Source organism: Natator depressus, chromosome 5 (genome assembly GCF_965152275.1).
Source record: "Natator depressus isolate rNatDep1 chromosome 5, rNatDep2.hap1, whole genome shotgun sequence".
Taxonomy (NCBI): Eukaryota; Metazoa; Chordata; order Testudines; family Cheloniidae; genus Natator; species Natator depressus.
In genome coordinates, this window is record NC_134238.1 from 48,133,469 (window position 1) to 48,147,134 (window position 13,666).

General features: G+C 39.6%; 1 protein-coding gene across 3 annotated transcripts in view; it reads right to left on the reverse strand.

Annotated features, from left to right (window-relative positions):
- The window catches only part of ARHGEF28 (Rho guanine nucleotide exchange factor 28), a 192,943-nt gene that overhangs the window by 148,118 nt on the left and 31,159 nt on the right, over positions 1-13,666 (reverse strand). Inside the window, exon 1 of one of the 3 annotated variants that reach the window (XM_074952733.1) lies at positions 5,389-5,511. The exons of the other annotated variants lie outside the window; for them this stretch is intronic. Within the exon in view, the coding sequence (XP_074808834.1) occupies positions 5,389-5,421 (33 nt within the window). The 5' untranslated portion in view covers positions 5,422-5,511. Of the gene's footprint in view, positions 1-5,388; positions 5,512-13,666 lie in introns of those variants that run through there. 3 annotated transcript variants of the gene reach the window in all.

A 13,666-nucleotide genomic window follows, 5' to 3' on the forward strand; every position in this document is an offset into this window, starting at 1 on the left:
TGGCCTTGCATATCCAAAAGTCCTGCAGCCACTGCTCATCATCCCAAACCTGCAGTATGATGCGATCCCATCAGTCAGTGCTCATTTCTGCGGCACACCATTATTTACAGCTGCTCCATGAACGTTATCAACAATTTTGAACCGGTTCTCGCTATGTCCCACAGCAATCTGCCCTTGAAGAAATCGTCACATTCCCCATGGCTCTGCAAATACCCAAGGATCACACGCCCTGTGCTTGCAATGTTCATGACAATAGTGCAGAGCTGTGTGGACTCCATGCTTCTGTCAGAGACAGCAAGTCCTATTCGGGTTTGTGAGATTTTCAAAAAAGGCATGAAAATTATGGGATAGGAATGGCATTATGGGGTGGAGAAAGTAGCATGATTGAAACTTGACCCCGCAATCCTAGTGACCCCTGTGCGACTCATTTCTGCCCCACTGTGCTTTACCAGATCTTCCCAAAAGTCGGACGGTATCTATCCATGGGGCACCACACCACACACTGAAACAAGCACTCCTAGTGAGTATGCACAGTGCCAACACAAGGAGCAAAGTATGCAGACACACAAGCCATGTACTAACTGCAGCAGCTTTATGCCAAAGTAACTTATGTCACCAAAAGTTTGTAGTGTAACCATGCCCTACAAACATACATATCTGTTCCTACCTCTCAATCTGTTAGCGTATCAAGGCTAGTCTGAAACATTGCCGTGCCTGTGAAGTGCTTTCTCCTACTTTCGCTTGGCTTGTACGCCTTTGTTTATACTCAGCAAACTGTTGATCTTTAGGTGTGAACATCCCACATCCCGTTTTAGCCATGAGCTCCAACTTTGTGACTCACTTCTCTGGACCAGTCCCTGGCATAACTTAGAGCACCTCAGGAACTGCTCTACGTTACACCTGAATGCCTATGTCTTCTAAGGGCTGATCCAGTGAGATCACTGGAGCACAGGGAAACTTCAGCCGTGTCCCCTTTTCCCTGCCCTCTTTTCCCTGTATTAGTGCTATACCACCTAGGCATTCCCCTCAGGCATGGCCAGCTGGCCAGAGCTACCCACTTTGCAACAGCAGACTGGCACAAGGGAGATGCAGCATGACAGCACTTCTCATCTTATCAATCTACTCTAATTTTAAAATGTAGCTTATTATTGTACCCAGTGGCCAACATTGTTCTGTTCTTTAAAAACACTTAGGTTACATAAAGGTACGAGAAAGATATGGGGAACACTAATCATATTATTTGATGCTCAGAATTTTCACAGACAACTCACCAAAACAAAAAGGGGAAGGGGAAAAAAGGGAAGAAAAAGCAGTGGACAGCTAATGGATGTAGGATAAGATACTGATTTTTCATGGCCTGTACCTTACAGAGGAAGAATCTGCTTAATACTGTAAGGAAAGATTTTATAGGAGGAAGGCATCTCCGTAGCTACATTGTATCTGGAAAACATTTAGGTTATTCATTTGGAAAATCCTGCAATAAGAAGACTTCACTATGTGTTACTACAGAAAATTCAAGATGCTAGGGAAAGTGGGCTTTTAGAGGAGGAATGGGAGCCCCAGATTTTCTGGAGATGGCTGATTGGTTTGGCATTGGATCCAGGTACTTCACATACGAGTCTCAAACTTCTCTTTCCTCCCTTCATATCCGGATTCTTTCTTCATATCTTCCTGCTTAATAACACAAAAATCTTTTTAGTCTTTATTCCCTCTGGTAAAACCCATGTCTACAGTAGCAATTTTGTGTCTTGATTACAATAAATGTCTCTTCTCCAGTAACACCATCCCTCTTCTCTTCCCACCTGATTCTACCCAAAATACTCCTGCTAATATCACTGGAATCTCCCACTGGTCCATCCGTGTTATCACCTACTCACCATCCTGAATCCCTTCCATTGCTTTTCATCTCTTACTGCCTCTTATACAAGCACCTTTGACTCATCTTCAAACCCTATATAATTATGTCCCTTCTGCATTTCAGTTCATTTCCTTCTATTCACCATCTCACTCCATGCTACTCCCAATCCTCTCCTCCTTACTGCTCCCTTGGTCACATCTACTCTTGCCTTTGCGCCTTGTATCATGCTTCTCCTCTGCACAGCACAGTTGCCCACTTCTTGCCTATCAAACAACTCTTCTTCTACAGGTCTCATTAAGAACCAAATACAACCTCTTATCTTCACTGTTGTCCTGTGTTAGACTGTATGCTCTCCAAGTCAGGGACCTTATTGTAGTCTATGTTTTATAAGGTTCATTTACTGCGCTATAGACATGCTTAATATTATTTCCATGTTAGCTTTAATAATTTTGTTAAAGCTAAAGCAATGTTAGTTACACTTTGTGACTTTTTTTAGCCTTTAATGATGGAACTAGAAAACGTGTAATAAAGGAGACTACTGCTGCTCTTCAAAATGTATTTTATTTTATTTGGGTAATTAGAAACATCTTCATTTAGTGCAAACTACTTGTGATGCAAAGCTGTTCCTATGTGATGCAATGTCAGTCAGCTAATGGCTAAGTTTCTCTTACTTTACAGCATTTGATTAGAAGGTGTCATAAATATAAAGGGAAGGGTAAACACCTTTAAAATCCCTCCTGGCCAGAGGAAAAACCCTTTCACCTGTAAAGGGTTAAGAAGCGAGGATAACCTCGCTGGCACCTGACCAAAATGACCAATGAGGAGACAAGATACTTTCAAAGCTGAAGTGGGGGAGAAACAAAGGCTCTCTCTGTCTGTGTTGTTTTTTGCCAGGAACAGAAAAGGAATGGAGTCTTAGAACTTAGTAAGCAATCTAGTTAGATATGCGTTAGATTCTGTTTTGTTTAAATGGCTGATACAATAAGCTGTGCTGAATGGAATGTATATTCCTGTTTTTGTGTCTTTTTGTAACTTAAGGTTTTGCCTAGAGGGATTCTCTATGTTTTGAATCTGATTACCCTGTAAGGTATTTACCATCCTGATTTGACAGAGGTGATTCTTTTACTTTTTCTTCAATTAAAATTCTTCTTTTAAGAACCTGATTGCTTTTTCATTGTTCTTAAGATCCAAGGGTTTGGGTCTGTATTCACCTATGCAAATTGGTGAGGATTTTTATCAAGCCTTCCCCAGGAAAGGGGGTGTAGGGTTTGGGGAGGATTTTGGGGGGAAAGACGTTTCCAAGCGGGCTCTTTCCCGGTTATATATTTGTTAGACGCTTGGTGGTGGCAGCAATAAAGTCCAAGGGCAAAAGGTAAAATAGTTTGTACCTTGGGGAAGTTTTAACCTAAGCTGGTAAAAATAAGCTTAGGGGGTTTTCATGCAGGTCCCCATAACCTTGACTGAAGGTTTCTAAGCTTGTAAGTGGAATCGGTGTGCATGTGTCAGAGCTCTGCAAAACCGGTAGGAAAAGTTTCACATAGTGTTTGCACAATTCATCTCTCACGTGTTCTAAACCTGACTTTTATTTTTTAATATCAGCACTCTTCACACAGTGATTTGAAAACATAATGCACCATATAACTGCTAAATAATAATATTACATATAAACCCTTTTTGTATATTATAAATGATCTAAGGATGCTTTCAGAAGCTGAACAATATATTAAAAATACAGGGTGAAGTCCCAGCCCGCTGAAGTCAATGGGAGTTTTGCCACTGACTTCAGTGGAGACTGGATTTCTCCCAAGCCTTGCTGTTCAGCCATCAGCTAATTTTTCGTATTATATACTATCGTGCTCACAAAACTTTATGTAGTGGGCCTTAGTCCGGCTGTCTGGAAGTAGTTGTTGCCCCTTTAAGGGCTCCCCCCACAACTAGTAGCAGAGAGGAGGAAGGCAGAAAATTTACCTGTGCAGAGCAGGGAGGAACAGGAAACAGCTTGACCAGGTTAGGGAGGGGCACTGCCTTTCTAGCTGACCAGGTGGTGGTGGTGATATTTATACCCATACAGTCCCAGGGAGCCATCTTTCACCTGGATTGGGCTGGAAGCACCTGCCCTCTGATCTTTAAAAAAGGACCAAGTCCCTTCACGATCCACTGTGAGCATCATGCTAGTCGCCCTTTTTCCCTGAGGGCTGGAAAGGAATTTTTCTCGTGCTGCCCAACTGGCCAAGTCGAGGTTTTTACACCTTCCCCAAAAGAGTTTTGGACCCGATGGGGTGGGGTAAGGTTATAATGTCACAGCTTAATAAGTAAAACTTGTGACAGATGTTCAGTGCAGGTACTCAGTATGGAAGAGACACGGTTATCAGAGAAAATAGATTCATATGTCTCACTTTCAGGTGACGTTGTAAACAAGAAGCAGGCAGCATTATCTCCTTCAAATGTAAACAATCTTGTTTGTCTGAGTGATTAGCTGAACAAAAAGTAGGTCTGAATGGACTTGCAGGCTCTAAAATTTTACATTGTTTTATTTTTGAATGCAGTTTTTTTGTACATAATTCTACATTTGTAAGTTCAACTTTCATGATAAAGAGATTGCACTACAGTACTTGTATTAAGTGAATTGAAAAATACTCTCTTGGTTTTGTTTTTTTACAGTGCAAATACTTGTAATCAAAAATAAATATAATGTAAGCACTGTACACGTGTTCTGTGTTGTAACTGAAAATGTAGAAAACATGGAAAAATATTTAAATAAATGGTATTCTATTTTTTTTTAATTGCGCAATTAATTTTTTTCATTTCTTGACAGCCCATTTACAGGTGATGTTCTTAGTACTGCTGGTGCTTCTTGTCTGTTAGAATCAGGAAAGGAAACAGTTTGAGAACTGTTGCCACCCCACTACTCATGCAACTCGTATGCTGCCATTAGTAACTCACTTCTTGAACTTTATGAAGGCACTGATGCATAGATTTTAAGACCTGTACGGACTTTTATAGTCACCTAGTGAGTCTGATAGCCTGCATAACATAGGCCAAATAATTTCATTCATGATTCCTGCATCTAGTCCATTACGCCTGGTTGAGCTGGAGCATATCTGGTCTCAGCCCATGAACTGTAAAGTGCAAAGTGAGCAAAGTCAGGGTTCTGAACATTTAAAGGGTGCAATTCAGTCCTAAACAACCTTAACAAATCACTACACAAAAGTGAAAAGGACAGTAAAGTTCTACGGCATATACAGTACATGAAACTGATACTTCAAATGATTGACTTATTTTAAAATATAATCTGTAAAACAAGTGGTTATTACTTATGGGGGGCAATGTGCATTTAGGGTGCAGAGACCTAATGAAAAGATTAATAAAAAAGTTAATCTTCCCTTATTAATTACAATTGTAATTAAAATACAAAGAGTACAGAAAACCTTCCCCCCCCTCAATATTTTCACTCTAAAGATGTGCACAACATTTGTCATTGTGCATTACATTGAAAATTATAGAACACTCCAACTTTTATATCCTCTTACCTCTGTTGAACTAATACTCCTTTGAGGCTGCATCAAGTTTTTAAATACTTTCAGAACTTATCTTCCACTCCTTTGTAGCCCGATAGAAAGGAAGACTAAGAGGAAATATCCCATGCTGTAAACCTTAAACTCATGGGCAGATGTGCATCCTGAAAACCAAGGGTATTTCAAGGTCTGTTTCAGACACTATGGCGAAGCAGTTTTCCTTATTGACATATTCATTCTGCGCAAAGGGTACATTTTTAAGATATAGAACTGATCTAAAACTACTAGTGTTCTTTTTAGGTACCAAAACCCCAAATTAAAAAAGCCACACAGATCTCTCCTCTACTGAAAAACTGGCCAAGTGGCCTGAATACAAAGCAGCTTTGATACTGTGGACAGCACAGAACTTCTCTTGGCCAGATTCCTAGGAACTTGCATGGTGCTTAGTAAATTGATCACATACCCTCTTGACACTACTTTCACAAGTTCATTTGTCTATTGACGATTCAAACTCTCTCTCTTTCCTCTCCCCTTGCCAAGCACATCTATGTTGTTTCCTGATTAACGGGGAAGAACGTAGTACCAGTAGATCTTCATTGTTCATTTATTCATGCATAAAAATATGTTCAATCAACATATATAACATGCCCACCCCACGCCTCAGTATCCACCAAATAAATTTAGTCCCCTGCCTTCTTGTCCCTCAGTCTCTTAGGCAAATGCCTAGGAAAGGGGCCTTGTATCATGCTTGAATACTCAAAATTTAGTCCTGGCAGACCTAGCTGGGAAGCAAATTCCTGACCCAAGGGCCATCCACAGAAAACACCCTGCCATCATCCTTCATATGTTTCCAACCAGGGACTATAATCTGAGCACCTCTGCTGTCCTGGGAGCACATGGTGAGAGAGGAGGTGTCTCAGACCACCAGGGCCCTAGCCATATGGAATTTCATACAACAAAATCAGAACCCAGAAATGTACACAGAAGTCAGGGGAACTTTGAAGAATGCAGTTTTAGACAGTATTCCTGCAAGTAACCCCAAGAGCAATCACATTCTGCACAAGCTATAGCTTCCAGATGGTCCTCAAGCTAATTTCCATACAGAGCATATTGCTGTAGTAATCCAACATGGAAGCCACAAAGGCACAGAGCATTGTGGCAATGTCTGGATCTAGAGAAAGGTTTGCAAATGCCTAACCAGATGCAGGTGAGAAAAGGCTGTACTGACCACCAGCGCTACCTGGAATTCCAGAAGGAGCCAGGGATTCAAGCTGACTCTTAGTTTACAAACAACTTGAAAACACAGTAGACTAATCAAACTCCTAGAGCAGCAGAGGCAGGAACGAACACGGCCACCTCCTTCCAACCCTTCTCCAAGCCTCTTGGCATCAGCTCCAACATATCTAGATTCAGCCACAGACCGCCTGCTGTCATCCAAAAATTGCTTAATAGAAGAAGCCATAGCATTTAGAGAAGATGGATGAAATCCTAGCCTTAAGTGAATGGGGATTTACCCTGAACTTATAGGGTGAAATCCTGGCACCCTATAATTTTAAGCATGTCCTCTCTAAAATAACAAAGAGCATCACCAAGAGTTAGGCTGGATTTCACTGTTTAAATTCAATTAAAATATTACTGCAAACTACTAATAGTTTCTCCACCTGAGAAGCAAGAGTTACATTTTCAAACATACGTACACAATGGACAGAGATCTGATCTCAATTCATTGATAATACTTATGTAAATCAGGAGCAACTCCATTGACTTCCCTTCCTTGTAAATAAGAACAGAACCTGGTTCCAGACATACACGTGGCAGAAAATACAGAGGCAAACAGATTTTCACACAGAACCAAAGAGCTTCATAACTTGTGCAAACAAGTACATAAATGCTCAAAGAGTTTTAAGACACCAAAAGGAATGGACAGAGTGTGGGCAGGGCTAAGTTAACTGAGCATTTATAAACATATGTACCGAATTCTAAACATATTAAATCCATGACTAAGCAACTGTGTCATTGATTTCCTCAATTTGGGGCTTAAAAAACAGAGCACACCTCGTATTAGTGAAAATGCAGCCATGGCACTGGAGCCAAAGAAGAGATTAGAAGGGTTTATGCATCTAACAGGATTTATAGAGCCAGGCATTCTCTTTCTTTTAATCAAATAGAAAAAACAGGTTTTTCACACATATAGATTGATTTAGTCTGTGTGAGGAATTTGATGGTAATTTACAGCAGGGATGGGCAAACTGGCTCTTGCCAGGAGCGGATTAAGGCAAGCTTCCTGGAACACCAAGTTCTGAACCTCTGAAGTTTCAAACCAGGGAACTCCAAACATCTGGCACCAATAATGTGAGAGCAGCAGCTCATCCCTCAGAATGCAGAGTGAGCTGTTCAGTAGTCAGCTCCATCTACACACTGATCAGAGAGGTCAGCAAAAAGACTCAGCAGTGTTTGGGAACACTTCTCCTGCTCACATGGGAGGCTGCAGACATGCCTCTCCCCATGAGCAAGGGGGAGGGACAATAAGGGAAACACACTAGAGTTGCGGAAGAGTAACTGCCTCAGGACTGAGAAGGGACTACTAGATTTTTGATGGGTCTGGACATCACTTTGCCTTAAATTACCCCAAGTTCTTATAAAGTAAGGAAAACTTTGAATTTCAGCCTTAATCCTGAACTGAACCAAAAACTTATTTTCGTCTTTGGACTGATTTTGTTATATTGTCACCTTCCTTTCCTTCTTCCTTTCTATTTGCTTCACCCTCCTTTCTTTGGTTGAAAAAAATGCTATGCAAAAGAGATATCCACTCTGCTGTACTTGAGTAGGGTTGCTACCTGTCCAGGTTTTCCCAGGATTGCCCCTTTTTTGAGATAGCTGTCCCAAGAAATCTGTAGGGGTGCTCAATATATACTGCCAGCTGTCTAATTTTATGGGATCATCCCAGATGTCCCCTTTTTTTGGACTTTGGGTGTAGCAACCCTTCAGTGTGCACTGCAGGTTGAATCTGCCAAAGGATTGCTACCGCTGGAGTTGGTTCTGATTAGCTTCCTGGATGGACACTCCTATTCCAAAACAAGAGTGCCTTCTTCCTATTTACCATAACCCCATACAAATAATCAGGAACAGTACCATGTGTAGATAAGCCCTTACTCTGGAAATTAAGCATTTGACTCCCACTCATATTTGCCTGCACATTTGCCCAGCTGCCTTAACAAATCTAGCCTTTACTATGTAAGGAGACAATATTACACAATTACAATCCTATTGATATGCCCCTAGCATGAGTCCTAAAACTACCCAACAAATGTCTTCACTGAACTACATGAAAAAATTATTGTTCTTTTAGGTATAGCTTGAGACATTATATATAAACTTTGTAGATTTTAAGGAAAGTATTCTCTCAACATTACATGCACCTCTAAAGGTGAGAAGAGACCTTGTAAACTTGCAGTGGTATGCTGTATGGAAGATGTAGCTCCATACATTGGGTAGAACATATTCATTGTTCCAGAAATACGGAACTCAACAACTTGAGGAGAATTCCCATAAGCTCTTAACTGAACTGGAACTTTTACCCTCCCTGTAAGCTGTAACCAGCCATTAGAATTCAACATAGTCACACACATACTAACCACTGCATTCCATGATTGATTTGTAAGCAGTCTCACCAAAAAGGAATAGTTATTTTAGATATTTAAAGCCAGCAACTAAGGCATCTGTGCACCATCAGTATGCTAAAATAAACCTGGTTTACTGATTGCATTAAGCTCATTTCATTATTTAATCAGGGGACACCTCATTTTATTAATAATAATAAATGTATTTATGTATGTTACACTAGCATACAGAGGCCCTAAGCAAGATCAGGACCCCACTGTGCTGGTGCTGTACACACATGCCTAGAATTCAAGGACAGTAGTCACCATTATGATAATCAAGCCTGACTTCCTGCCTAATACAGGCCAGACAATTTCACCAAATAATTCCTTCATATACATAGTATGAGACTGTGCCAGCTGAAATCTGAAGGCTGTTTTGTTTTGTTTTAAATTGAGCATTACAATACTTCTCCAGCATTGTAATGAACCATTTAGGTGAGTCTAAATATTAAGGCTGTCGATTAATTGCAGTTAACTCACATGATTACCTCTAAAAAATTAACTGTGATTTAAAAAATTAATCATGATTAATCGCACTGTTAAATAACAGAATATCAATTGAAATTTATTAAATATTTTTGGATGTGTTTCTACATTTTCAAATATATTGATTTATATTACAACACAGACTACAAAGTGTACAGTGCTCACTTTATATTATTTTTATTACAAATATTTGCACTGTAAAAATGATAAAAGAAATAGTATGTTTCAATTCACCTCATACAAGTACTGTAATTCAATCTCTTTGTCGTGAAAGTGTAACTTACAAATGTAGATTTTTTGTTACATAACTGCACTCAAAAACAAAACAATTGAAAACTTTAGAGCCTACAAGTCCACTCAGTCCTACTTCTTGTTCTGCCAATTGTTAAGACAAACAAGTTTGTTTACATTTACGGGAGATACTGCTGACTGCTTCTCATTTACAATGTCACCTGAAAGTGAGAACAGGCATTCGCATGGCACTTTTGTAGCCGGCTTTGCAAGGTATTTACATGCCAGATATGCTAAACATTCATATGTCCCTCACACAGAATGCGCGGCACGAGCGCATTCGGCTCTGTGCACATGGCCCTTGCCTAAGGAGACTGCAGTGTGCACTGGGTGTGCAGGAGCCACCCCACTCTTACCTGCTGTCATGGGTGGTGGGTGAAGCTGCTGCTTGGGGAGGCTAGCTCCCCAGCCCACTTCTTCTGCTCCAGGCCCTGCCCCGACTCTGCCCAGGCCCCGCCCCTCCCCACTGTCTCCCTCCTTCCTTCCCCCTCCCTGCTCGCCCCCCTTCCAGTCAAATCCTTGAACCCAAATGAAGCAAATGACATGAGAAAGAAATTGCAGAAGAGAGGTTTTTTCAAAAGAAAATGGAGCATGTTTCCACTGCATGCCAGAAGGTGAAGACTGGACATGCAGAAGGTACCTAATTAAAAGCACTAAACTTGGGAATAAAAAATGTCAGTCACAGGTATTTTGATATACCCTGAAATTTGTCAGAGATTTATTTGCAAAAACTTTGTAGTAAGGGCAAGTTAGATGCCCTGCTGAATACAACATTAAGTATTATGGAATACATGATGCAGCTCTTCTTTGTTTTACATTTTCTTTATCAGTATTTCTAAGCTGATTTTATATTTTAAATGTACTCTTAAATGTACTCTTTAAATGGCCAACCCGAGCCTGAGAAGGAGCCAGAATTTACCAATGTACATTTCCAAAAAGCCACAGTAATACATCAGCAGCCTCCCCATCAGCACCTCCCTCCACGCCCAGAGCCTCCCACCCCCACCAATCAGCGCCTCCCACTCCCTCCTCGCACCTTCCGATCAGCTGTTTCATGGCATGCAGGAGGCGGGGAGGAGGAGCAAGGGCACGGCAGGCTCAGGGGAGGGGCGCAAATGGGGACAGAGCCTGTGGTAGAGCCAAGAGTTGAACAGGGAGCACCCCCCGGCACCTTGGAAAGTTGGCGCCTGTAGCTCCAGTCCCGGAGTCGGTGCCTATACAAGGAGCCGCATATTAACTTCTGAAGAGCCGCATGTGGCTCCGAAGCCACAGGTTGGCCACCCCATCTTAAACCTTCATAAAGTAATTATTCCAGATTACGTCGTATTTAACTCACTGAAAGAAAGACATTATTTTAAATTAATCAGTCACAGAGGTTTAGTGTGATCATAATAATGTTCATTGCTTTTAGAAAAAGGGAACACTAATTTACTTTGTGTGATCTCCATAACTACAGATATGTTTATGAAATTTCACTTACTTTAAAAAATACGTTTCCAAAGATTTTAGGCATAACAAAGAATTTTATATTTTACGAAGGTACTGATTTTGCTGGAGGGTTCTCTTAAAACTAGTTAATCCAATAATCAGAAGTAAAGAAAGGGAAACTCGTTTGTCCAGCTATCTGGAAGGAAAGGGGTGTTGTCCCTTTAAGGGCTAGCCGCTCTTCAACAGGAGGGTGGAGGGAGAAAGGGATGGACAGAAAGGACAGGAAGCAAGTTTTTTGTACTATAGTAATTAAAATTAAACTGTGTATTTTAGATAAGAGTGGTCTTTTGAAGGATTTATTTTAAAAAACTGTGTGTCTGAAGATCCAAGCATTTACGGCTAAAGATGAATGCTTAGATTGTAGCTCTAAAAATCTATGCAAGGATTTTTTAGAGATATGATTTTATAATCTTCAGCAATCTTCTAATGAAATATTTTTAAAGCAAATTTTAAACTAAGGTCCTGTAGACTAACATGTTCTGAGTAAATATTACAGTAATGCACAACTGTTTTTGTCAGTAAATTCAGAAACGGACAATATATACACAGGGGTTGGCAAATGCTTCATGTTAAATGGCTTCATGTTAAATGGCTTCATTACCACTTGAATGGCTCTTTAACAGTTTCAGTGTTGTGCTAACAGGTCTGGCAGGCGGGAAGGCTGATCTCCTCCGGAATAAGAGTCACCAGGCTGCAGCAGCTAGCTGTGGGAGCCTGCAGGAAGGGTCAGAACAGGGATAGGAAGAGGCAGATGGGTGGACACCAAGACCCAGGGGTGCCCCAAATTTCCCGGTGCCCTATGCAGCCGCTTATGCTGCATATGCCTAAGGACAGCCCTGCATAGGTTGCATTATCTCCTGCAAATTGTAACCAGTCTTGTTTGTTTGAGCGATCGGCTGAAGTAGGACTGAGTGGACTTGTAGGTTCTAAAGTTTTACATTGTTTTATTTTTGAATGCAGTTATTTTTTGTACATAATTCTACATTTGTAAGTTCAACTTTCATTATAAAGAGATTGCACTACAGTACTTGTATTAGGTGAATTGAAATATACTATTTCTTTTATTTTTAACCGTGCAAATATTAGTAATCAAAAATAAATATAAAATGATTACTGTACACTTGGTATTCTGTGTTGTAATTAAAATCAATATATCTGAAAATGTGGAAAATGTCCAAAAATATTTAAATTAATGATATTCTATTATTAACTGTGCAATTAATCACAATTAATTTTTAATCATTTGACAGCCTTACTAAATATTTTAAAGCAAATCACTTAAAAAAATTTTAGCTCAGTGATTTTTTTGGTCAGATAAGAATGGGTTAAAATGTCAAAATATTTTCTCTGAGCCATCACAAAGACCTTTGTAGTGAAGCTTAGCTGTTACTACAACAATACCTGAACAAAACCTGAGCCACCAAAAGGAGACAAATACCTGCCACTCCTTGTCCAGGTTAAGTAACAAAGGTTGGTTAACACAAACCAAGCATACTGTCTGCTCTATAACTAATAATTAAAAACAAGGACAAAAATAAAAACATGACCTGTATCTGTAGGATCATTTATAATGTTTAGCCTGCTTTCCTTTGCTGCTAAAGCTTAGTAAACAATTGCTGGTGATTTGTTCAAAAAGCATGTGACTACCTCTTTGAATGGAATGTAACTGGATACAAGGCTAAGCAGGTATTAAAACAACAACTACACATAAAGAGGAAGAGTATTAAATTAAACACAGACCAGCAAGCCAGAAGTTAAGAGAAAATAGCCCAACACGTTGTGTAGTCATTGACTTAGGAGCAGAGTATGACAAATAATATCTTACATAAAGTTTAAAAGAGTTTTTTTCCCCGTTTCTATTGCTTAAAAAAGGAAATGAATAAATACAACTAATAGGGCTGTCAATTAATTGCAGTTAATGCATCTGATTAACGCAAAACAAATTAACTAGATTTTTAAAAATAACCACGATTAATGTCAGTTTTAATTGCGCTGTTTATAATAGAATGCCAATCTGAATTTATTATAAATATTTCTGGATGTTTTTCTATGACATATTCAAATTGGCATTCTATTACAAACAGTGCAATTAAAACTGACATTAATCGTGACTATTTTTTTAAATCTCATGATTAATTGTAATTATTTTTTTTAATTGGTTGACAGCCCTAATAACTAAGTTCCTCCACATCCAAATTACATGTACAAGCATTATCATCTATAAACACAAATACCCTGGAAACAGGGGATGCACTTTGATACACTAATGTCAAAAATAGTGTTATAAATTGTACAAGTTTACTCATATGCACTTATTACAAAAATTCAAATAGTAATATACAAATGGTCCTTTGAGTGTATGAAAG